Source organism: Brassica napus, chromosome A3 (assembly GCF_020379485.1).
Source record: "Brassica napus cultivar Da-Ae chromosome A3, Da-Ae, whole genome shotgun sequence".
In the NCBI taxonomy this organism is placed as follows: domain Eukaryota; kingdom Viridiplantae; phylum Streptophyta; class Magnoliopsida; order Brassicales; family Brassicaceae; genus Brassica; species Brassica napus.
The window spans coordinates 2,633,174-2,657,747 of NC_063436.1; the positions used below are offsets into that span (position 1 = coordinate 2,633,174).

Sequence of the window (24,574 nt, forward strand, 5' to 3'; positions counted from 1 at the left end):
GCTTATATACTATTTGTGTAGAGGCATTTACTAATTAGCTTCTAGTTTTCTACAACTCATGAAATAGGTGAGCTTCTGACCGTGCAAGGTTACATTGACTATAGTATTATTATAGCGTTTCCGTTCTCCAAATCAAATGACCATTTGTTCAGTTGTCTCTTTAAGCATTGAACTATAACATCTCATAAAGAGAGGTACATGTGAAAAATGCTTTAAAACTGATTTGATTAATATGTCAACAACGTAGACTTATACAAATGGAACTTCATAATTAACCGTGCTTGGACTGGAGCCATTTAGTGATAAACTACTTATCATAAAGTCATTTCAGATTACATTGGACCGCAAACACGCTGAAGATAGACATAGGCAGAACATGCGGTAGAGGCTTTACACGAACTTAACAAAAGAACAAGGAACAAAGCAAATGAGAGGAAACAAAAAACATGACAATCTGTTGGAGATCTGAAGCCATTGAAAATTTAGTTCTTGGTGTAGCCGAGTGACAGAAACAGAAGATGGCGACTGATCTCAACTTTACTGGCTACTTAATCTATTTACATTCCTCTACTTTTTTGTCTTCCTTCTTCTTCCTTTATCCGAACAAAAAGAAAACACCATCTTATATAATCCTTACTTTGACGCTTCAGATCCATTCCAGACAATTCATTAAGCTGTCCTCGGAAGCAAACTGCACTCCGCAAAAAGAATAACTTGTTTGTCAAGTTTCTCAACAATTTTTTAGGTATATAAACAAAACAAATGTTTTCTTTAAAATAGATCTTACGGAACAAATATCAGGGAGAGACCCTAAATCAGCATCCTCCAAATCTGAAACCATGCAGTTTCCATAACTCATGTTGAAATCCCAGTAATTAAGGTTCTTCTCTACAAGAGACGATGAAGCTTCTGGAGTGTTCTCCAGTCCCTGATTTTACCAGAAAATCATTAACCATTTATAGTGCATGAAATAACGTCGACGTTACGTGAGAAAGAAACTATAACCTGTTGTTGCTGTCGCTGATACATGATCTTGGAAACAACGTATTCACCAGTCTCCGCTTCTTCTCTTCCCAAGTGATACTGGTGCATAACCCATTTAGATTTCTCAGGTTTTAGTCCCTTCTTCGCGCTCTTGTAGAGCACCATGAACTTTTTGCAACCCTTATGGACTCCATTAACCATCACGGGTTTGGTTTTACCAGTCTTGCGCCAACGTACAGACGCATCTGTCAGAACTGACGGTGTGATCAGTCTCCGTTTTCTTTCCCCCTTGGGATATGCAAGCACCGTCTTGTTAAAGAAAAAGGCACTAGTTCCATCCTTATTCACCCCTTCAAAACAAAAGACTTGCTAATTTTTAACAACTTGAAACACAAAAGCAACAGATGAATATTCTTCAAATACCAATTATTAAAGGGCAATTGTCAGTAATATCACATTTTGAAGTTTATGTCTCAAAAATAGCACTAGAAGGAGAAAGTCACAAAAATGACATTCATTAAAGGATAAAATATCTCTAATACCCTTGGTTTAAAATTAAATAAACAAACAAAAATAAAAAAATAAAAAAAAAATAAAATAATTTTTTTTATAGTTTCAGATTATATGTTTTCAGATTCGATATTTTTATAATTTTTTTTTGAAATTTTTTTTTTGAAATTTTTTTTTATTTTTTTTTCAAATTTTCTTTTTATAATTTAAAAATAGTTTTTGAAACTGTTTTTAAATTTTTTTTTTTTTTTTTATAAAATTTTAAACCCTAATTCCAAAACCCCACCCCTTAACTCTAAACCCTAAGGTTTGGATTAGTTAACCCAAGGGGTATAAGTGTATATTACCTCTTTAATGAAACCTATTTTTGTGACTTTGATCCTTGAGTGCTACTTTGGGAACAAAAACTTGGTTTGGTGCTATCCTAGTCTTTTTCTCATTATTAAAAGCTAAAAAAATATTTTAGCATATTATTAAATTTTTTGATTTAGTATTTAACCGGTGGATGCGACTGGGGTTTAAGAGTATATAGCCAATCTAAGACTACATTTTTCTTTTAAAATATAGTATTTCTGTAATGTAGTTGAGTTTTATTCCAACTCCATTCCATTTTAAAGTAAAACTGGAATAATGAACGAACAAAAAATAAAATATTCTATTTATGGATAAACCTATTTTTATTCTAGGGTAATTTTCTTAAATAGATCATTTCATCAAGTTTTGATTACAAAAATAGACTACAAGGAGGAAAATGACCTAAATGTTTTATTTAATAGGTAAAAGAACACTAATACCCTATATATATAAAAATATATATATTTTTTATAGTTTTAGATTTGTTTTCAAATTCGAACTATTTTTATAAAAAAAATTTTAATAAATTTTTTTTTTCGAATTTTTTTTTAATTTTTTTTTCAAATTTTCTTTTTGTAATTCGAAAATACTTTTTGAAACTATTTTTAATTTTTTTATTTTCAAATTTTTAATATTTATTTTTTATTTTATAAAATTTTAAATCTCAATCCCAAATCTCCACCCCTCAACTCTAAGAGCATCTCCAACCCCACTCTATTTTTCATTCTAAAATATAGTTTAGAGTAAAAAAATGCTCCAATGGTACTCTATTTATCACTCTATGATAGAGTGAAAAATAAGTTTACTCCAAATATAGAGTCATTTGTTTTTTTTTTTCATCACTATTTTATACTCTAAAATAGAGTGTCATTGAAGCAAACTCAAACTCTATTATAGAGTTACTCTATTTTAGAGTAAAAAATAGAGTAAACCATTGGAAATGGTCTAAACCCTAAAGTTTGGATTAGTTAACCCTAGGAGTATAAGTGATATTTATCTTTTTAATGAAATATTTTAGTCATTTTGATCCTTAGGATCTATATTTGTGACATAAACTTTTTTAACGATATCCTAAAGTATTTCCCTTTATTCTATTATGGTTGAAAAATATTTTATTATAAACTCTATTTTGGAGTAAGAAATTGAGTGAAGTTGGAATATAGTTTTTTCCTCTAAAATAAGTGGCTATTTTGAAGTTCTTTTAAAATGTTATTTTGGAAATTTGCATTTTATGAAAATAAACTGTTACCTGGAAGGTTTTCAGGGTGAGTGTAATTGATATCATCTACTGAACAGATAAAATCTTGAATAAAAGGATTTGGTTTTGACCCATCAATCCCACACTTGGCTTCCAAATGCTCGATCACTTCCTCGTCGGTTAGCTCGAACTTTACACCTTTAGGAAGGCCTGGCCATGGAGTCAGTACCTGAGATAAACAAACTCAAGTGTCAACGTTAGACACGACCATTAACTTGCAGTCATTACATATGTCGTAAATAGTTCGTGACATTTCTGTTGTCGTTCCGGTAACCGCAGTTGGGACAGTCTATATATGCTCCGCAGTCTTCAATCTGCAGATCTGATGACACAGACACATTCTTTACATTCTTCACAATCCATGGACCATCCACAATCCAAGTCCTGCCAAGAGTTAGTTTCCATGGTTTTTTTTTTTTTTTTTGTAAACTAGTTTCCATGGTTTTAGTAACATGTTTATGAACTATGGTACTAGATTCAAACATCTCTTGTCGGAAACAAGACAGCTGAGCTTTCATGAATCACTCAAAAAAATTTCTCTAGATTCTTAAGCTGAAAACAGAGTAAAAGATACAAGTAATGCCTAAAATAGAATGCAAGTAGCTGAAAGTTTGCATGTTTAATCACAAACCAGATAGAAAGGTTCATTCTTTTCGAGGCTTTGAACAAAGATAAGACCTTTCTGAGTTATAAGAGAAGAAACTTAATAGAATATAGTCACTGGAATCAGCTTAGGGTCAGAGTGAAATCATATCAGAAAGATCTGTTTCTTCGAAGATCTTGACATTGGTGGGTTTACACGTTTCTAGCTTACCTGTCCATCGTTGGTGAATAGTGAAAACCAAGACAAAGAATGCTGAAGCGAGAGAAGAATAGAGAGAGAGAGAGAAAGTGTTTTCTCCACTAGGCTAAGTTAAATGGAGTGAAGACCAGAGAGAAAGGTCTAGACTTTGGAGAGAGAGAGAGAGAGAGAAGAAGTATATACGTGTGTTGATGAGCGGGAAAGTGTACTTAATCAAGAAGTTCGTTTACTCCCGAACCTAAAAGCTTCTCAAGAACACAATTAGAAAACGTCAGGTTCAGATATTTGGTTCGGATAACGAACCTGACGTTTGTAAGCTTCTGTGCAACTTCTAAGCATTGGGAGAGCTATTATATGTACGTATGTGGTTTCCGTAGGGCCAGGCTACCTTGTTCACCAAGCTTAAAAAAATTACGTTTTAACGTTTTCATTTCTAGCTCTAATGCATTGCTTGTTTATACTCGGTGAAGAAATACCTTAATAAGTGGTAAAAATGGCAAATTATGAAACTTCACCTGGACTGCGAAAGAGATATGATTGGTAAACATAAAAGTAACTGAGAGATTAAATTAGGATTGTTAAAAGAGAAAGTTAACATTAAAGAACATAATAAAAATTAACCAAACTTAACATTTTACCCAAAAAAAAAAAATTAACCAGCTTAACTGATATAATCGTTCAAAATCAAATGAAAAGAAGTAATTTAAAAAAAAAAAAAAATATATATATATATAGATTTTCTCTTATTTGGTAAATCTATCGTATACAAAAGTGTAATAAATTTATATTTCTGTTTGTGACAATCGGTCATATCTAACTTGTTAAATTTTGTTGACAATTTTAAACAGTTTCATCATTATTTCTAAAAATTTAAAGATGATGTGATCATTCACATAATAAAAATTAAAACTAGCTTAACTGATATAGTCATTCAAAATCAAAAGAAAAGAAGTATTTTTAAAAAATATATATATTTTCTCTTATTTGGTAAATCTATTATATACAAAAGAATAATAAATTTATATCTCTGTTTGTGACAACCGGTCATATCTAACTTGTTAAATTTTGTTGACAATTTTAAACAGTTTCATCATTGTTTCTAGAAATTTAAATGATGATTGAATAATCACATCATCTCATTTCAAAATCTATCTATTATTAGTTTTAATATTCAAAATAATTAAACTATGATAAATGAATTATTTTACAATATAATAGTTGATGAAAATAAAAATAAATTTGTTTTAAATCACTGATTTATCTTTAGTAGTTATACATTTATTTTTACTAGTAACCAGTAAAAACAATTATTTTTCACTTAATTGGTTAACCTATTAAAAAATAATGGCATTGCAGTCACATAGATTACGTTCATGCTGTAACGTTATTTTACGTTCCTACTAATGGATTACGATATAACACTTTACGTTCTAGCATGTTGTTTATACTTAGGTGAATAAAAACTTAAATAAAAAAAAACAATCACCTTACTAAGTAGTAAAAATGGCAAACCTTTTATCAACAAAAAAAGTAGTGAAAATGGCAATTTATTAACCTCAACTGCAAAAAAAAAAAACAAATATATATTCGGAGAAAGGGTGGGAAGTGGACCTATCATCTCAAGTGAGAGTTTTTATTCTTTTGGACCAAAACTTATATCTCTATTTGTGACAACCGATCATATATAACTTGTTAAATCTTGTTGACAAATTGAAACATTTTCATCATTACTTTTAAAAATTTAAAGGTGATGTGATCATTCACTGAGTTGTTAATCTTAAATGAACGTTGTTGATTTATATCTAAATATAAATGAAATGTTGACTAATCTGGCTAACATGTCAGAATAAATATATTTTCTAACTTTTTTTTAAAAATGAAAAGTGGATGTTCCATCGAAGTCTTGAGCTAGCTGTTGCTTGTGAAGTATGGAAAGCTTTGAATGACAACCAGTCATATTTAATTTTTCTGATTTATTGGTTTCAAATGGTAAATGCAGTTTGAGCGGTGCGGGACAAGCGGTTTAACTGCGGTGCGGGACAAGCGGTTTAACTGCAGTGCGGTTTTAACAGTTATAAAAATGTATATATATATGGTATATGTATAGATTTTTGTTACTGTTAACTGCGGTGCGGGACATAGCAATTCATAACATTCAAAGCTATTATGTTAATTTTAATAACTATTTAAACGTTTTTTTTTGGGTCAAAATTTATTCGATGTTACTTGAGCTTCTTACTAAGAAAGATTGAGTCCACGGACCTATCTTTTAAGGCCCATGTTGTTCTCGAGAATCTCCTTTTTTTTTATCATTTGTTAAATGAAAAAGGTGCAGAAGTAGTCCTTTGCATATTTGTCGTAAGCATCATCAACTTTTGTCACAAAGAAAAAGGTGCGAACGGAATATTTAATATTATATGGAATGGGAACACTAAGCAATCACCCAAAAAAAGGAATCAAGAACACTATAAGTAATGTGATTAAGTGGTGAGAGTAAACGTTTCATCGGCTTCTAGACTAGAAGCAATTCTCTCCATGATATTAGAAACAAGAACCATTGGAGTGACTATAAAGACCATTCAGTGCAATGAAGAAGACAAAATGTTCTTATGAAGAAGACAAGATTCATTCATAAGACTGATGTTTCTGGGGGTAAAACCATACACATTGATGAGTCCCTGACAGTCACACAGAAGGCAACGTTACATAAATACTACACATTTGCCTTATCTCTCTCTCACTCTGTATGTCAGTCAGGAACTCATTATCATAGATTTGTTTGGGCATTATTATTGCTTTTATCCATGAAGACAGATTAAATATTTATGTTTTATATATTAGTTTGTAGTGCTTGATGAATATCAGTGATCCCCGTAAAGAACCTTACGTGGATCAAGCTGACCACTGCAGTAGCTTGATGAGACGATAGAGAGTTCCTGCCTGCCTCTCCACTCCTCACATGGTTTCAACAAGATTGGAGTTTCTATAGCACCAGAGTCTACACATAGCATTGTTGTGTAGTCTTCATCTCCCATATCAGTAATACTCTTTGCCTTCTTGTCCCATGGGTTCCACACAACTGCTCACACCAAACATAACATTAGTATCACATTAAAATTTATTAAGCTTATTTGAATCAGGTCTGGACTAAAATATCAACCTGCATTTGGCATGCCTTCCTTTCGCAACTCGATAGTTCTCTTTCTCTCATGATCTATGATTGCAATCTTTGTTGGTGTGTTCAAGTACACTCTATCAATCTGCAAGGAAGGCAGACATACGTTGAGATTCTGTTTTGTTTTTAGTAGTTACAGCGGAGAACAAAAGGAATGGACTGAATCACATACCTCACCGTCAAAGGTTATTGCATCAGCCTGCTCAGTGAATCTTTCTCTACGCATCAAGTTGTCCAGATAATCAAGCGTCTCCAAACCTTCAACCCTCACTTCACTGCAAACGTGATGTTACTAAGACAAGGGTTTACAACAACTCATGATGCTTTTAACTGAGCTCACAAATAAAACAGAGGAAAAGCGAGGGCATACCTTATGTCAGATACGTATAAGTAGTTACGAAGTGCAAACATAAATGAGAATGCCTTGGGGTCCGTGTTCCTCACACGCGGGATTATAGTAAGCTTGCCAGGACTGATACTTATGCGAACACGGAGCTCAAAGCTGCAAGAAACCAAACTGTATATTAAGCCAAGAGATGAAGTGGAGTAACGGATGTATCAGATGTACAAACCTATGAGGCCATATTTTCAAATCATCTTCGGTAGACTTCAACACTAAATCGACAGTTGATTGCTGGTTAGCAGGAGGGAGAGGCGAAGGATCGTTATCAAAAGACCAGAACCTGTTCCTGGCAAATCCATGTCGCTCAAGTGCACCGAAGTTACCAAACTGTGGAAAACAGATAGGTAACCCTCCTCTGATCGCCTTAGGTGGCTTCATTTGCGCCTAAAAAAATGAATCGAAGTTAGTTATAAAAAACATCTGATACATGAACTCATTCTTCTTCTTCTCCTCTAAAAGCATAATTTAAATATTATTATCTGATACATGCTGGAAAAGAAAGCTGGCTAAGAAAAAGAAGAAGAAAAGAATCATTTTTTTCATCTCTATCAACACACCAAAGTTTATAGATAAGAATATGAAAGAGACAAACCAAAGATATTAAATGCTGCCAAGATTGATCAAAACTAAGATGATTGAGTTTGGAGTTTGTTTTATTATACCTTGGTGCTCATATAGAGCAACTGCTCTCTCCTTTCATTCTTCCAAGAAACAACTTGTCCTCCAAATAGACTCACCTGAAACCATTTCCACCAACAAAATTATTAACAAAGTAAACATATAAGCCTCATACGATCATTGAGGAGAGTCTCTCAAATAAATAAATAAATAAATAAATTGAAAAGAGTGAAAACCTCAGCATAGGATCCGGTAGGCTCGGACAAAACAAGACGAGAGGAACCGTCACGAGCGTTGACAAGAGTATTCAAAGGCATGGACTTGGGCCTTAACAACCTCGATCTTATTCCCCTCACCAACGGGTTCCCTCCTTTCCCTCTCTTCCACTCCAGCTTCACACACACACATTAAAATTCCCCAAATACTCTCAGATGCATGCTTCAATCAAAAACGATGATTCATATAACACCACCCACATATGATCAACACTAATCATGATTCATAAAACTGAGAAGACAAAAAAATATCGAAATCAAAAGTAAAAAAAAAGCTTGATGATCGAGAGAGGACATGGACGGAGATCGAGAGTGATGGAGATCGTTAGAAAAATGCTGACCTTGAATTGTTCGAAGATGTCTCTGTTTGATTCTCGGAAAATTTTGTTTCAGTGGGGAGAGAGCTTGACGAGGAAGAAGAAGAGAGCCTGTTGCGCATTTGTAGTTGTTCTCTTGGTAACTGCGTAAGCTTTTGATGTTGACACGTGTCCATTTCTAATTTGTTTTTTTTTTGGAAAACGATTGTTTTTTTAATGTATTTTCTCCTCATATTAACTCTTTATTTTGTAGATAATGAGAATAATATACACTTAACAAAGTCGTTTAGAGAAAAATGTAATAATAAAAATAAAAACAATGGAATATACTGAGTAACCTATATAATAAATCCACTTGTCTTAATACAACTATCAGTTAATTATGATAGATTAATAACCGCATATCTCTTCATTGTAATATCTAGTTTTGTGTGTGACGACGGATTATTATTAAATTATCCACCCAATCTTAATCTGTGGTCATGTTCTCCTCTTGCAAACAAAATTAATATTCCTTTCCTTTTGTGACGTTTTATTCCTTTCCAACAGTAATTAAGAGGAAAGTTATATTCAGGTTTACAGCTTTCACTCCCCCACACCCTACTTTATAATGTTTCATTTTGCATATCAAATTAGAGCTTTATCGGATCAAATTAACAACAGCTAAAATTCTGACAAAGGAATAATTTTCTGTAAACTAATTTCTTATATTTTGGGAGTATTTTATGGAGGTTCAAAAGCAAATTAAAAGCTATATGGCATAATTTTTCATGCATTGCACATTTTTAAATCTGGTTTATGTATGTTAATCAGTTTTAACTGAAATTAAAGAGGTTGTTTAATTAGTTATTACAAGAACAAAAATGAGCTTCTAGTTGTCAAAGAAACCCAAGTAAAGCTTTAAAACCTAAAATATAAAGAGTTGATATAGTGCCGTAGCTTCTTATAATCAGAAGTCAGAACCATGTTCGAATGATGCTTGAACTCCACTTTGAATCACGTCGAGTTGGTGCCAATGCTTTGTCACAAATCTAACACTATTGCCTGCCAAGCGATACGTTACGTAAAAGTACGTTTTACAAAGAAAACATCGAAAGAGGAAGCCATTGAATGATCAATATCTATCATTTTTGTTCAAGACATCCCATATCTATTCATAGTCACATCAATATACAAAGAAAACAAGTCTAGTTAATATTAAATAGTATGCAATGGTGTTCAAACTGCTTTTGATTCACGCCACATTACGTAAGAGGAGAAAAATAAATAAAATGAGACTAGCAATCTTTATATTAATCTATATGATTTTTTTGAGAATTAAATTACACTATATGATGCTAAATTAAATGTAAATAAGTAGACGGTTCACATTGCACTATAGTATTTAAACTATACAGAGAATGGTGGGGACTGGAAAAATGCGTTCTATATTTTTCTTAAATAAACGAATATTAAGTGATAAACTAAAAGTATGAAAATAAAAGGCAAACCGAAAGACTAGATGCCAAATGCAACATGCATTATGTATCGTTTTATATTATAGGCTTAATTCTTATACATGATTATAGTTTAAAATTTAGATTCGTTCTCTAGACTTTGGTTTATTGATCAAAATTTGTTTTATTGAAGCTGATCTAAAATATATTATATTTAAAATATTTATTAGCTCTTACCACGTAGCGAATTTTATTTCGATCAGCTTGATCTCGTTTATGAATTTGGTGGTATTGACAATCATTTTTTGTACTAGTACCAGTGCGGTTTACCAGCTTTACTACTTTGCTTGGAATACAAGAAAGGGTTTTAAAATCTTCTGTGAGATCAAAAGCAATAAGATGGTAACAATTATTCCTAAGAAGAAAATTTTCTTGGTGATAACACAAAGTACATAGCTTAAATATATACAAGACCATGGATTCAAACCACAAGTAACTATGTGCTGAGTTTGGAGATCATCTCTTCTACCAACTTCAGCATAGTCCCAGGTATCCTCTCCCCTTCTTGATCAATCTCCCTCATAATCTGCTCAACAATCTCAATCTTCGACTGTTTATCTTTAATAACATATCCAGAGCAATCCCTCAGCAGAAGCAACAGCTCTCTAGCCATTTCTTTACCCCTCCTCGTCCCATCTACGCTCACTTGAAGCAGCCCTGGCATCACTCCTTCTCTCAGTATCATTCCTCTGTTCGTCTCTCTATCAAAGCTGCACACACCGAGTAATATCCCCACCGCGTGCTCTTTACACTGACCCGACCCTTCTTCAATGGCTTCAACCAGAACCTCTATTGCTCCACCGATGCCTGAGATCGATTCTGGTGAATGATGAACTATGTTTTCTAGCAATGATGATGCCTTTTCAGCCAGTTCAGAGGATTTATCACAAGAGTTGATCATTTGAAGCAAAGCGTAGGGTGCTCCTGAAGATACAACGAGGGGGACAATCTGTTGGAGAGTTGATAGGTTGTGTAGTGTTGCTATGCCATCAAGTTTGGCCTGAACCGTTAGTTGATCGAGCCCGATGAGTCCAACTAGTAGCTGAATCAACTTGGTTGATGCTATCTTGGTCTTGTTTCTGTTACAAGAAGAGAGGATCAGAAGAAAGGCCATGGCCAGTTCAACTATTACCATCTTAGATTCTGTCTGAAGAATCTCTAGCAACATTTGGACTGCTCCAGCTTTCACAATTCTAACTTTGTTCCTGTAAGATCAGAGTAGCAGCAAGCCCATGTTGTTATTTTCTATGTTCCACATGGATATGTATGGTAACAATTCACACAAACTAACCTTTCACTGCCAAAGGCAAGGCTGAGTAATGCAGATAGAGAAACTTCTGTTGTGATAGAATCTTGAGATTGTAACATTGAGAGCAAAGGAGAAATAATGTCTCTTTCTGAAACTTTTTGCCTTTGCTTCCTGCTTAGATTGCTTAGCTCAATAGCTGCTTCTATTTGAGCCTCTCTGCTACCTCTAAGAAGACTCTCCACAACAATCTCCTCCATTGTGTAGCAGAGCACTCTTCTTCCTCTCTCTCTGTAAATTTTGGTTGATAACTTTACTTGGAAGAAGAGTGAGGGAAGGTGTGGTGGTGATTGGTGTAGTAAATATAATAGGGAAAAAAAACTTGGTTAGTATTTGGTTGCTTTAACAAGCAATGTTATGCTTTTTTTGAGCATCCATTGTTTCATGTTGAAGCAAACTCACCTAAAGCTTTTTTCTTTCTTTTTTTGTTTGTTTAGCTTGTAGATATATTAAGTTTATTATTTATAGGATCTTAAAAACCATAAGGGAAAGCAAGTATCTGTTTGAATATTTTGTTCTTGATTGCATGATCTGTCCAATGTTGATTCCAGAAGATTGAATCTTTTGCTTTCCTCATGTAGACGCAAGGTAAAAGCTTATCTACATTAATTACTAGTGTCATTGAATCCCAATAGGTAATATTATCATTGTTATTTAAGCAATGACAAAGTTTGTTTTTCTTTATATATTGCATATATAATGTGATTCATTCACGCTATTATAATCTGATTAACCATCTTGATCTTTGAACTCTTTCACTTTTATGTTTTAACCAAAAAACAATATTAGAACTAGGTCTTAAGCATTGACTACATTGACATCGTTGATGTGAACGTGTATCTTTCTTGTTTTAAATGCACAAATTATATAATATCTAATAATTATGTCAATTTTCTCATTAATGCAAATCAATTGTCTCACTGACACATCATACGCATTAATGGATATTTTAATGAAAGAAATTCATGTAAACTGATGTGAACGATCATGATTTTGTAGTCTAATAAATAATGACCGTGTGACCCATGCATGAAACGAGTTTTTGAATATGATATCTACATAAACAAATGTTTAACATCTTTATCCTTTTCGTTAGGACAGAGAATATGATCAATCTTTCTCTCCACATTGGTCCCCGCTCCTAATATGTCTGTATGCTTTAATTTCCTTCAGTAAGAAGTATAGAATACAACATGTAGTCTCATATAGCATTCTTTAAAATATATCGTGTAATCTTGCTGACTAAAACATCTGTAGAAAATCAATGACATATTATAAACTACGCTAAGTTTGTAAAGAACGTCTACAACTAGAAAGAAACAGGCACTCAAGTTTACAATGCGAAACTTGTGATTTAGTATTATTTTACCATTTGGTAGAATTTATTAGGTGGATAATATTATTTCTTTATTTGTACTCATGGATCAGAAAAAGAGATCGAGTATGATAAAAAACTGGAATTTCAATGTTCCTTTGATTTCCATGATATACGGCGCCTTTGTCTTTAAGAAAATTCTTGTTTCACCTTTTTTGTTGTTGTTATTATTACTCATGCGTGTAAAAACACTAAATATATATTTGTATATATGCTTATGAAAAAATAATAATTCTAGAACCAATGTTTATGGCTTGGAATTATTACAAGAACGTTTACTATATGTGTTGATTAAACAAAAATGAAGTCTGGCACGGTGAACTGATGATCTTATTATTGTCTTCGGATGCACAAGTCTTTTAACCTTATATGCGTTCTGGACTTGTGGTTACTTTTTACTAGTTATCAATATCATACACAAGGTACAATAACTAAACTATCATTGTTTAATATCTGCTAGACTTTTAGTGCCTAACGATTAGGAAGATCGATGTTATAAATTTTGAGAATAGCAATTTTCACGTTGAAATGAGCCAGTGAACCATCATCGACAACGAAACAATTGTATACGTACTACGTTAACGTTTATACACTTATACAAAGGCTTGCTATTTGGATACAGAGGTAGAGCTAATCTTCATTATTGTCCTAGTCTACCGGATGTGCATATAATAATGGAGAAATTCGAAAGACATTATGCTAGTTTTGAAAAATTCATAACTTTTAAATTTGGCAGTACATGAAACAAAAGACAAGTAAAATAGCATGAGAAAATAGATAAGTAAACAAAAATTTAACAAGTTTATCACTGATCAGCTTTCAAGTTTTTCTTGCGCTGCTTGATTCGCTCAACACTTTCACTCTTCTTCTTCTGCCCAATCTGCACAACATTTCACCAAATTAAACATTAGCTTAAACAAACACACAAAGATAGAGAGTCAGGCTAATAATGAAAATGGTAAATGTAAATGGTACCTTCATGGCATCGTAGAGCTTCCTCTTCTTACGAGACATCATCAATGTCGGCATATCAGCAGTATCTTGAGCAATTTGAGCTGCATCAGGAACTGATGATTCTTCACCCTCACCTTCTTCCACCACAGGTGCTGCTACATCATCAACTACACTTCCCGTCACTTCCTTTTTCAGCTCCTTTTTCAGCTCCTCATGGTATTGCTTCTCCCGCTCTGCCATCTACATTCAATAAACCAAACACAACGTTAGCAACCCACACAAAGTTGGTAACTATTTCAACATAATATATTTATAGGTGGAAAGTCAAACCGTCTTTTTGTTTTCAGCAGCTTCAATTTCCTCAGTGCGGCTCATAAAACCAGCGTACAACAAGTTCTGAGGATCTTCAAGATCTTCTTTGCCAACACCTGGCAACGGAAGAACATCGTTCCTGGCTGCTGCTTGAAGCCTTTTGATGGTTTCAGCGTAATCAGGAACGTATCCTTCTGCTTCATTGTCCACAAATGGTGACAAGTGCGGCGGTGGAATCCTGCTTGCACACAAAACAGAACGTTTAAACAGCTGGCAAAACGAATAAATAAGCAAAGGCTTATGAATGAGGTTACCTTCCGACCAAATACTTTTCCGTTGGCAAGATTATGCGGGCATTGACACAGTCATAGATCCACTGTGGTTGAACATATTCCCTTGAGAGATACATGTGACCAGCACTTGGCTTATCAATGATCTACAAAACAGAATAGGTGTTACTGAAATCTATCTAACCGATACTTTAGGAGATATTAATCAATTTTAGACAACAAGCTAAATGGCTTACATGATGTGTAATACTCTCATCATCCTCCTTGAAAGGCGCACCTTCTCCTTCCCAAGACACCGTTCCACCGAAAGCAGGAAGAACAAAAAGCAGAGACTCTCTTGGAACCTACATGAGAATACAAAATAATCAAAACAAGAGCCAAACCCAAATCATGTATATATCAAAGGTTAGGATTGAACAATAGTCTTAGGTGCCAAATCCACTTAACGAGTACTTCTAGGATTACCAGTTTAGTTTGTCAGTGATTTTTGCTATTTTACAGATAAATTTAGTGATGAAAAGTGATGAATAAAAAAAAAATTATACCTCACGGCTCAAGAAAAACTTGAGATCCTTGAAGAGTGATTTGCAGGCTCTTGTTTCTTCATCCTCTTCAACCTCTTTATCTGCAACGAGATGCATCAACGCACCAGGCTCACTGGAAGGCAGCTGGTGCTGAAGTTGTGCAAGTCTCAGTTCAGACTCTGCGCGGTCGTTTGACTGTGAGCTAGATGAAGCATCAACTTTGGGTTCCACAGTCATGCCTCTGGAGCTAGCATCTATGTATCTTGACAGAGCATAGAGATCTACAAACATTGAAGACATGCTCAACTATTAATCACAGTAGCTTGGATTGTAATGAGCTCCAATGTGATATCTCTAAGGAAAACATACCAGCAGCCAAAGCCTCCAGGCGAGAATCAAGGATTGGTGGGTACTTCACATTCAGAGAATGGTAAAGCTTAAAGTTTGTAAAGGCAAGAAGAGTCTGCACAGAAAGGTGAATGATAAGTCAGACACTTCAATGTAGAGCTCAAATTATTTAATTCATAATAAACTGATGTATTAGTTTAAACGACAGGGGGAAAAGAGATTAGGAAGTTAACCTCATAGAACTCCAAGAAGGTTAGCAGAACACCAAAGTCAACATCATTCGTGAAGACTTGTTGTATGGCATGAGGAGTCAACCAAGTGATCTTTTGACCTTCTAATTCAGCCTATCAAGATAATTAGATAAGTTTCATCAAACAGTGATAACTCCATTAGAATAATTTCAAAATTTAAGTAACACAATACCTGATAGTATATGCCCTTAACAGACACAAACACTTTCCGTAATGCATGAGTACGAGAAATGTAAGCTTGCCATTCATGGCTCAATCTGATTCACAAAAGAAGCGTAGAGTAAGCTTATGCATACGAGACTACGAGACGCTTCAAATAAGTAAAGACACAAGGGACTTGTAAGTGGATAAATATGAGATTCTGACCTTCTGCAGTTGTGGACTCGTTTAACTTCAAGGTTCTCCCTGTCTGAAGCAGGCAACACCGCAAAGAGATGAACCATCGTAAGACAGTCATCCAAGTCACGTAGTGCATCAATGAATGTGGGATACCTAGACACACACAACACAAGCAGAAAATGGATGTGAATAATCAAAATTCGTGGATCTCAAGACACGACTATTAAGACTCAAGTGTGTGCAGCAAAGCAAACCTTTCACGGATCAATCTATCAAGCTTGTAAGTGGGTTGACGGGTAAGCAAGAGACGTGCAAGCTCCTCGTTCTTCTTGGCTTTGGCTTTCTGAACCTTCTTTTGGTACGTTTTGATTTCCCTGAACTTCTCAAGGAGAGGCTCGTGCTGAAGGAAAGAAATGTCCTTCACATGGTAGTAAGTGTGGTGGTTTCCCTTCACCTTCTTCTTCGGTTCTCTGGGGAATATACCTTTCACGATACATAGTCTCCTGTAAAATCCAAAACCAACAGATAAAGTTGAGAAGACATGGAAACAAATATATAAACAAAACAAAACAAAAAATCAACTAGAGATAACAACTAAGCCACCTATTGAAAATATAACATGTTAGTATATTTTAAACGCAATACAGAATGAGTATAGTAATTTTTTTTTAAAAGAAGATTAAATAAATTGTTAACAAAAACATTAATACAAGAACCACCAATCGTAAAATCTTAGCCATTAATATTTTTAATATCGGAAAATTATAAGAACATTACAGAACCTCAAAAACCTAGTGAAGACATATGCTTGTCCCGACAATGATAACATGTGGAGGGTAAAGAAGTCAGAGGGCGAACCTGAAGAGGTTTAAGTTAACTTGAAGGCTCTTAAGAGCTTGCGACCTGGTCATATACCTCGCCGCATTTCCTTCCTTCTTCTTTCCCTGAAGAAATAATACCAATGAAGAAATAATTTAACGAGACGAATATTCATCAACAAAGTTCAGCGAAAAGGTTCTCAAGAAAACGAAAATCGATTTAAACAGCTATAATCAATGAGTAGAGCTTAGATTACAGCAGAAACACTCACCGCTGGTCTGTAATGCTTCGGCATGGTTAAACGGCTCCAAAGAGGGGAAGGAGGAGACGATGGTTGAGAGAGGAAGAAAGAATTAGGGTTTTAGGCAAAACAAGTAGGTAAAAGGAATTTATAATGGGCTATTGCTTCCGCGTATCTTGTGTCGTTTGTTACTATAATGGGCTTTTTACAGGCCCAATAGCCTCACAGAACCGAAATGGGAAGAAGCCCAAGTAATTTAAAAAAAAATTCTTGTAGTTGTTTTTAAATGCAAAAAAACATTAACTGGCGCATTTTTCCGGTTGCTGTCTTTTTTTTTTGTGTGGGTCTCAATGTATAAATGTGCAGTACACAACGGCAAAATTAGTAAATGTAACCAGCATCCAAACGAAAAAGAAAAATCTAATAGATCTTTGTATTTTTGTGATTTCTTAACAGTAATGATTCCGATTTGTTCTTAATTGTCAAAATAATTTCATAATACACAAGTGCGCAGTTGAAACAATGAAGTCGTCACTGAGAAGAAGGTTGTTGGTCGACAGGACCTGGTGGTTCACCGACGTTGGGGATGGAGAAAGTGAGAACCATAGATAGCTACACTTTTTCTTTGAATATTATCTTCCATTATAAAGTAAAAAATTGTTGGCTTCGTTTTTTTGTAGTAGTACTCTTCTGGTGTGGGACTAGCTAGGTAACATGTAACAGCTCAGATTAATTTACGTTTAGCTTTTTTTTAAAGTAGCAACTCAGACGCTGTCCATGATAAGTTTCTAGTCAAAGGGAAAAGTTCAAGCTTCTGGATTGTTAGGGATGATCTCAAATGAGACAACCCTCCAAAAATAGGCGTATGCCGCTTGGTACGACAAACACACGGTATTCTTTAGTAAAAGGCGAAAGAATAGTTCGCTATGTGCTTATCGCACGGCTCCGTGACCACTGTCAACATCCCCTCTCCATATAATATATGTCTAGCTCTCAGTGCCTTGCTCCGTATATTTACGATGTGGGACTTAAAACATATGTAAAAATATGGTCTCTCTCCTTTCTACGTCTACGCATGTCAATAACTATGTCCCTTTATAACTTTCTGGTTTCCCCTTCTCACAGTTGTGAGGTGTCACGTTAAACTAATTTTAGAATATAAGAATAAGGACCATAGAGACTCCATAGTACCCATGGAAAAATCCGAAAAATTGCTAGTACAGAACTTTCCGTCGTACTCCCATAGAAGTACACTGTTGATATTCTTTTTCTTTCTTTAATCAATTTTGCAGTACACAAGTCTCATGTCGTTTTATTTGTACTACACAAAACGTTAATGATTGTAACTGTGTACTACACACTCCTTTCGTAATGTGTGTATATAAAGTTCACATAAGTTTTGAGGAAAACCGAAACCCAATCCTTATTGCTGGGTTAAAGAGAGGAAAATATCTTTGAGGGTGGACCTCGACAGGGTCGACATGAGAACACATGGTAATCAAAGGCTGTAATGACGCCACGTCATTGTAACATACATCTCTCTTTTCATGTGTTCTCAGGTCACCCCTGCTGAGCTCTTTCTCTGCCGTCTATCTTTACCAATGCTCGGTGGCTTCACTCCATTCACCAAATGGTGAGTTTCTATGTAGTTTCCATCTTTATATTATACAACACCATTTTTTTTGCTAGACATTTGCTTTGAACCAAAAACTATAAATTCAGGATTGATAAAGCTGCTGATATTGTAATTTAGATTTCACGTACGGACAAATAATTCTGGAGTGCGTAGTTTCTATCTGCAGTGTGGCAACAAGTTAAATGGGACAAATAAGATGAAACTCACGTTACGCACCTACCTTAACTTCACAAGTCATCAACATACCTTACCAAATTATTCCATCAACAAATCCCCCCACCCAAAAAGAGAAACAAAATGGCACACCAGAATCACCGGTCTGGTTCACTTTCTCTTCCATCCAAACTCTCCGGTTCTGACAACTAAACCTGTTAAAAGACTAAGCCTGCAAGAACAAACACAACACACTAATTAACTCCATTTTTCTTCAAAGGAAAATCTTCGTGAAGCCAATGAACCTATCTATCTAGAATTGTTCACCAATCACCACAGAAACAGCAAATAATATCTCTTGATTCCATCCATATGACAAACCGTTCCAAACTAAACTCTCATATGATCAATATAATTGATTCTTAGCGATGCCTCCGGTTTAAGATACTTCTAGATAGAAAAAGAGCTCACCACTAAAGCTCCTCGTCATCAACCAAAGCCATTACAGGGATTCCTTTAGTAGTAAAACTTGTACATTTCACCTGCAACGCGTCTCCAATCTCAAACTCTGTCTCCTCATCGCCCTGTACTCATTCATATGAATAAATAGCAGTAAGCAAACAATACAATACAAAGTATTAAGTACGTAGGAGAACAAAGTGAAAAAGGATGATGTTCTAAAACATACCTCAAATTTGTACATCCCGCGGATTCCACCACCTAAATCAAGAACCAATCCATGCGTTCGAACCTGGTGGACTTTGGCTGTCATCTCTGTTCCTATCTTCAGTTTCCGAGCACTAACCGAGGCACTCTCTCCAGCCTCGTCCCCTGATTGTTTCTTCTTCCTAGGAGGTTTCTTCAGTGTCTCACCACAGCTGGTCACAGTTTCTTCTGGACCAATGGATTTGAATACCTCCTCTTCCTTCTGTGTCACAGTCTGCTTAGAGGCAGTTGATTTGAGTTTCCGGTCTGGCTTCAGAGCCGCAGTGCGTTTAGGTTTAGTGTTCTTGTCCACAGGATAAGACTTCTCTAGCTCATCACACTCCACAGCAGTGCGGATTACAACTGCAGGAACTGCTAATTTAGACTTCTGAGGTGGCTCTACGACACTGGGCAGACTTGCAACCGTCTCTCCAAAACTAGACGTTTCTACAGAGACTGTCTCTTTCACCACAGGGACTTTTTCAGGACCAGATGCTGGTTTGGGTTCAGGTTTGGGTAACAGCGCCTTGAGAGATAACTTAATGTTACCGCGGACATCGGTGTCAATGCACATCATAGTGATGTACTTGCCAATATGTAATACATCTGAGACCTTGGAGACCTGGTACGATTGAATAAGACAATAGTAAGTAAAACGGAAAATAAGCGACCACAGTTTATCAATATCACTAGAAAAAGCTTACTGGTTCATAAGATAACTCAGACATGTGTAGGAGGCCTTGTTGACCACCGTTGAACTCAACAAATGCGCCGTACTCTTTTATAGATGTCACTGTGCCTTTGTACACACCACCAACAACTATTTCACGACCAATGATGAAGTCAACCTAAGGACATGCATTGATAAAAATTAAATCTCTGGAACATCCTCTATCAATTATAAAAGCTCAGTTGATTGAAAGATACCTTTTCTTGAGCCTTATCCATCACAGCCTGGTTCTTGGCGACTATAGTTAATGTTCCATCATCAAAATACAATCTTGCACCTGATTAATAGAAACTTATTTATCAGAAGAAAAGCTTCAAATCAAACTACATAAAGTCAAGTGTTAAAAGGGCGAAAGAACCTGTTTCCTCTTCAATCTTTCTCTTGAGAGCGGCCATAGGTCCGATCAAGCTACGAAGTGCATCGTTGGTGTACTTCAAAGTTGCTGCAAGACAGACATAATCTTTTGTTTTGAGGAGAGGAAGTTTTATCAGCTAAGGTTAACCAAAATAAAAGCAAGTGGGAAAGGAAACCTAGCCGAGGGGAATAAGTCCCATCCTGGGCTCGTGGGGAGTTGATTTCTCTCTCCATATGATCAAGAATCTGAAGACGGGCTTCACGAGCATTTTCTAAGGATTCACAGACAATGTCCAATGGTATTCCAGCTGGCTTGATATCCAACTGAATTGCGGTCACACCACTTCGTGTCCCGGCAATCTTGAAATCCATATCTCCAAGATGATCTTCCAAACCCTGAAAAATCAATGCATGTATCTCTATAAAATCTAGTTCACCAATGTAATACAACCAATGCATCCCAAGATAAATGTTAATACTGAAATGCCTCACAGACTAATCACATTATAAACAAGAGGAAACTCACCAATATATCAGTTACTATCCGGTAGTCTTTGATTTCTCCACTTGATGGGTCAACGTCAGTGACAAGACCAACGGAGACACCTGCAACATGAGCTCGTAGAGGAATCCCGGCATCCATTAAAGCCATGCTACCTGAGGCACAACCATTCATTGTGAACTTGTGGCTTTGAAAACAAAACATACAAACTTATTTGGGAGGAAGAGGATATAACTACCTCCACAAACGCTTGCCATAGACGTGGAGCCATCTGAGGCCATCACTTCTGAATTTATGCGAACAGTGTAAGGAAAATCCTCTTCAGGTGGCATGACAGCAAGCAATGCTTTCTCAGCAAGTGTTCCTACAGAAAATGTAAAACACAGTCAAAGAAAAACACTAATATGTCTAAGCCAATTAAACTCTTAAACCATGACGAAAAGATGCACCAACTGTTGCAGATAAAGAAACTCAAAGGTAACAATATCAGTAAAATTTAATTTGGAAAAAGTTACCAAGGATATTACACACAAATAGAGAAAGACTACAAAGAAATTTACCGTGGCCAACTTCACGCCTGTTAAGGCCTCCTTTTTTCCCGACTTCATTTGTACAAAACGGAGGAAAGGAGTAGTGAAGCATAAATCTCTTTTTCGGGGGGCCAGCAATAGAATCCAAGTTTTGAGCATCTCCTGGGGCTCCAAGTGTAACAGCACAAAGCACCTTTTAACACATATACGCAACATATTTTTAAGAAGGTTTCTCATTAAATGAACTGAAAAGATTTAGATTTGTCTCCCAAACTTCAGTCTTAAAACTTTTTAAGCAACCAACCTGTGTATCTCCACGTGAGAAGAGGGCTGAACCATGAGTTGCGGGTAGGTGATGCGATTCGCAAGAGATGGGCCTAACTTCATCAAGATGTCTCCCGTCGACTCGAAATCCGTCTGATATCATCCTTGAACGAACTACCTGATATTTTAGTTAAATGGACAAATTAGTAAGGCAAGGAGCAAAAGGACAAATCCAAAAGCCTATAACACATTACTTGTGATCTTTTATCCAATCTCGGAAAGTCATAGATCAGTAAGTCTTAATGCATCTCAAAGTGACAAAGAGCACATCCACTATCTAGCTTTTGTAGAATACACAGAAATGATTTTATATTGCAATTCCATAATGAAACATGTTTAATAATATTATTCAAGCACCAAGTTCTATATCAAGAGGATATATCCTAATGCTAATTTACAAAATATTACCTTCTTCCTCACAGTGTCAACAGCCTTTGGAAGGATGCTCAAGCTTTCTTGATCTCCCTCGTCTTCAAATACTTTTATCACATCTTTTCCAATGTCATCTAGAGCTTCTCCACGTTCAAACTGTATATATATATATATAACTATCAAGCCGACTGAAGTTAAAATCTTGAGGCAGAAACAAAGTAGCACGCACCTTTCCCTTTGAAGGGTCCGTAAAAATGGATTCGATACGAGTTGCAGCCAAGTCAGCCACTTTTTCTAAAGTTTTCTCAGAGAGCATGGACAATTTGTACTCTTTCTTTTGTTTCCCAGCTTTAGCTGCCAGTCTTATTTGGGGATCGATGTACTTAACAGCCTGTGTAGACAAAGATATAAGACTCCATATAGTATTACACTGTACTAAAGAATCAAACAAAGTTGTCTAACACACCTCTGGATGAGCTAGCCTCAGAGCAGCTGCTAGATCCTTTTCCGTAATTTCACGGGATTGAACATCGATCATCATAGTCTTATCCCTTGTGCAAGCGTATATCAAACTGAGATCACTTGAGCTAAGCTACACAAAGTTTAACCACAAACAGTTACTACAATTTGTAAATTTGAGGAATATACAAATATATACAACTCTTTTTGTACCTCATCCATAGTTGGATTAACAACAATTTGCCCATCGATCCTTCCTAATCTGATGACTCCAATAGGCCCTCCCCATGGAACATCCGATAGCATGAGCGCAGCCGATGCCGCATTAGCTGCCAGTATATCAGGATCCTGCTTCCCATCTAATGACAGAACACTTGCCATTATCTGCAAGTGACAAGATCTAAAAATGAAGATACCCAAAAAAAAAAAAATCCATCTCCTAAGGAATTGAGAAAACTCCATACCTGAACTTCATGGTAAAACCCTGAAGGAAACAACGGTCTGATAGGCCTATCAATGAGCCGGCCACATAAAAGCTCCCTCTCCTTTGGTGCACCTTCTCTCCGCATATACGTGTTCGGAATCAAGCCTTGAGCGTATAGCTTCTCTTGATAGTCAACCTGACATTATATAAACAAAGTGTATATAAAATACATATCACAGATTCCTCAGAGAATTCTAAAAAACATATCTACACCATTTTCTTCGTTTAAAGGATCACTTTTTTTTTGCTTTTAAAAAAGTGTTTTTACTACTCTGTGGGAAACTCAAGCAATGTAAATAGTCTCTTCCAACGAACTACTAGACACTCATTTACAATTAGACCAACACTCCTATAGAGGATCATAACATATGCATACAACCATAATCTTAGGAAACGAAAAGATTTGCAACGACATACAGTGAGAGGCAAGAAGTCTCCAGGAGATTTGGACTTGGCACAAGTAACGGTGGAGAGGACTTTGGTCTCGTCCATGCCGAGCACCACCGAACCGTTGGCGAAGCGTGCGATTTTCCCCGTCTCGAGAGTGATCACTCCGGATCCGACTTCGAATTCCTCCTTGAAAGATTCCAGTATTTTGGTTCCCGCCGGCGCCGGCGTGTATGGACTAGACGGCGCCAAGCCCAGGCGGCCGGAGCAGATGGTGCGGAAACCTAAAGCACGCCATGCGAGTAGATTGGGCAGAGGAGTAGACCTAGCTCGGCTCACGATCAGTGACATTTACAGAGATGCGGAGAGAAGAGGGAGAGAGAACGGAAATGGATTAAAGCGAAGGTTTTAAAACTCACCGGTGATACTGAGCCGACAGCAAAATACAAAAAGGGTTTTAGCGATTCCGGTTCGGTACGGTCTGCTACAGTCGAATTCTCTTTAACATTTAACCGGAATATTTGCATGTGTTACGTATTTGTTAGCGAAACTAATATTTTCCTTATTGTTCTTTAAGTGGGGCTTATTGGTTGGTGTATTTTGATGGATTTGAAAATCCAAACTAAATCTAGTGTTATTGGTTCTATGATTTTAAAATATGTATTGAAATCATGTGTTATTCGTTTAATGATTCATAAATTCTAATTCAAATCAAGTGTTATTCGTTTAATGATTCATAAATTCTAATTCAAATCAAGTGTTATTCAATCATACGGATTTAGTAATAGATTTGATTTCATAATGTATTTGAATGGATTTGCATGGATTTCTTTGTGAAAAATACAAAGGCCCAAATCCAAAAGAAAACCTTCGGATTTGTAAATACTAATCCAAGAAAATTTGTATATTTTATTTAGACTTATAAATACTATATGGATTTCTAAATCAATAAAAATATATAAACAATAACGAGAGTGAATTCCAAGT

The 24,574-nt window shown here is 35.7% G+C and overlaps 5 protein-coding genes, 1 long non-coding RNA gene and 1 other non-coding gene across 7 annotated transcripts; 1 reads left to right on the forward strand and 6 right to left on the reverse strand.

Annotated features, from left to right (window-relative positions):
- Positions 1-156: 156 nt before the first annotated feature.
- On the reverse strand, positions 157-4,524 carry LOC106443112 (SUPPRESSOR OF GAMMA RESPONSE 1-like). The gene is made up of 5 exons (XM_048770192.1): positions 3,358-4,524; positions 3,098-3,275; positions 1,006-1,334; positions 788-928; positions 157-691 (listed from the first exon to the last, which is right to left on the reverse strand). Exons 1-5 carry the CDS (start codon positions 3,622-3,624, stop codon positions 647-649), a joined length of 960 nt encoding a protein of 319 aa, XP_048626149.1. The 5' UTR covers positions 3,625-4,524; the 3' UTR covers positions 157-646.
- Positions 4,525-6,518: 1,994 nt separating this feature from the next.
- Positions 6,519-8,852, reverse strand: LOC106431638 (putative glucose-6-phosphate 1-epimerase). Its single transcript, XM_013872445.3, has 8 exons — positions 8,721-8,852; positions 8,341-8,496; positions 8,149-8,223; positions 7,656-7,870; positions 7,454-7,585; positions 7,256-7,358; positions 7,069-7,168; positions 6,519-6,987 (listed from the first exon to the last, which is right to left on the reverse strand). Exons 2-8 carry the CDS (start codon positions 8,419-8,421, stop codon positions 6,770-6,772), a joined length of 924 nt encoding a protein of 307 aa, XP_013727899.2. The 5' UTR covers positions 8,422-8,496; positions 8,721-8,852; the 3' UTR covers positions 6,519-6,769.
- Positions 8,853-10,517: 1,665 nt separating this feature from the next.
- LOC106443113 (U-box domain-containing protein 2) lies at positions 10,518-11,800 on the reverse strand. The gene is made up of 2 exons (XM_013884711.3): positions 11,484-11,800; positions 10,518-11,397 (listed from the first exon to the last, which is right to left on the reverse strand). The coding sequence occupies exons 1-2, from the start codon at positions 11,696-11,698 to the stop codon at positions 10,629-10,631; spliced, it is 984 nt and encodes a 327-aa protein (XP_013740165.2). The 5' UTR covers positions 11,699-11,800; the 3' UTR covers positions 10,518-10,628.
- Positions 11,801-13,573: 1,773 nt separating this feature from the next.
- Positions 13,574-17,114, reverse strand: LOC106431646 (pescadillo homolog). Its single transcript, XM_013872455.3, has 13 exons — positions 16,982-17,114; positions 16,750-16,835; positions 16,146-16,394; positions 15,919-16,044; positions 15,725-15,809; positions 15,535-15,645; positions 15,323-15,416; positions 14,975-15,234; positions 14,666-14,773; positions 14,454-14,575; positions 14,158-14,377; positions 13,849-14,067; positions 13,574-13,753 (listed from the first exon to the last, which is right to left on the reverse strand). Exons 1-13 carry the CDS (start codon positions 17,003-17,005, stop codon positions 13,679-13,681), a joined length of 1,779 nt encoding a protein of 592 aa, XP_013727909.2. The 5' UTR covers positions 17,006-17,114; the 3' UTR covers positions 13,574-13,678.
- A 242-nt stretch (positions 17,115-17,356) lies between these two features.
- Positions 17,357-19,150, forward strand: LOC125593829. The gene is made up of 2 exons (XR_007329693.1): positions 17,357-18,584; positions 18,705-19,150. It is a non-coding gene; the product is annotated as an uncharacterized LOC125593829 (long non-coding RNA).
- LOC125607682 lies at positions 17,780-17,896 on the reverse strand. The gene has a single exon (XR_007338755.1). It is a non-coding gene; the product is annotated as a U5 spliceosomal RNA (small nuclear RNA).
- On the reverse strand, positions 18,663-24,125 carry LOC106431657 (polyribonucleotide nucleotidyltransferase 2, mitochondrial). The gene is made up of 17 exons (XM_048770193.1): positions 23,618-24,125; positions 23,181-23,336; positions 22,930-23,100; positions 22,724-22,849; positions 22,487-22,648; positions 22,294-22,413; positions 21,866-22,003; positions 21,592-21,754; positions 21,270-21,395; positions 21,056-21,186; positions 20,706-20,925; positions 20,534-20,617; positions 20,373-20,452; positions 20,150-20,293; positions 19,429-20,067; positions 19,212-19,324; positions 18,663-18,972 (listed from the first exon to the last, which is right to left on the reverse strand). Exons 1-16 carry the CDS (start codon positions 23,936-23,938, stop codon positions 19,214-19,216), a joined length of 2,892 nt encoding a protein of 963 aa, XP_048626150.1. The 5' UTR covers positions 23,939-24,125; the 3' UTR covers positions 18,663-18,972; positions 19,212-19,213.
- Positions 24,126-24,574: the final 449 nt, after the last annotated feature.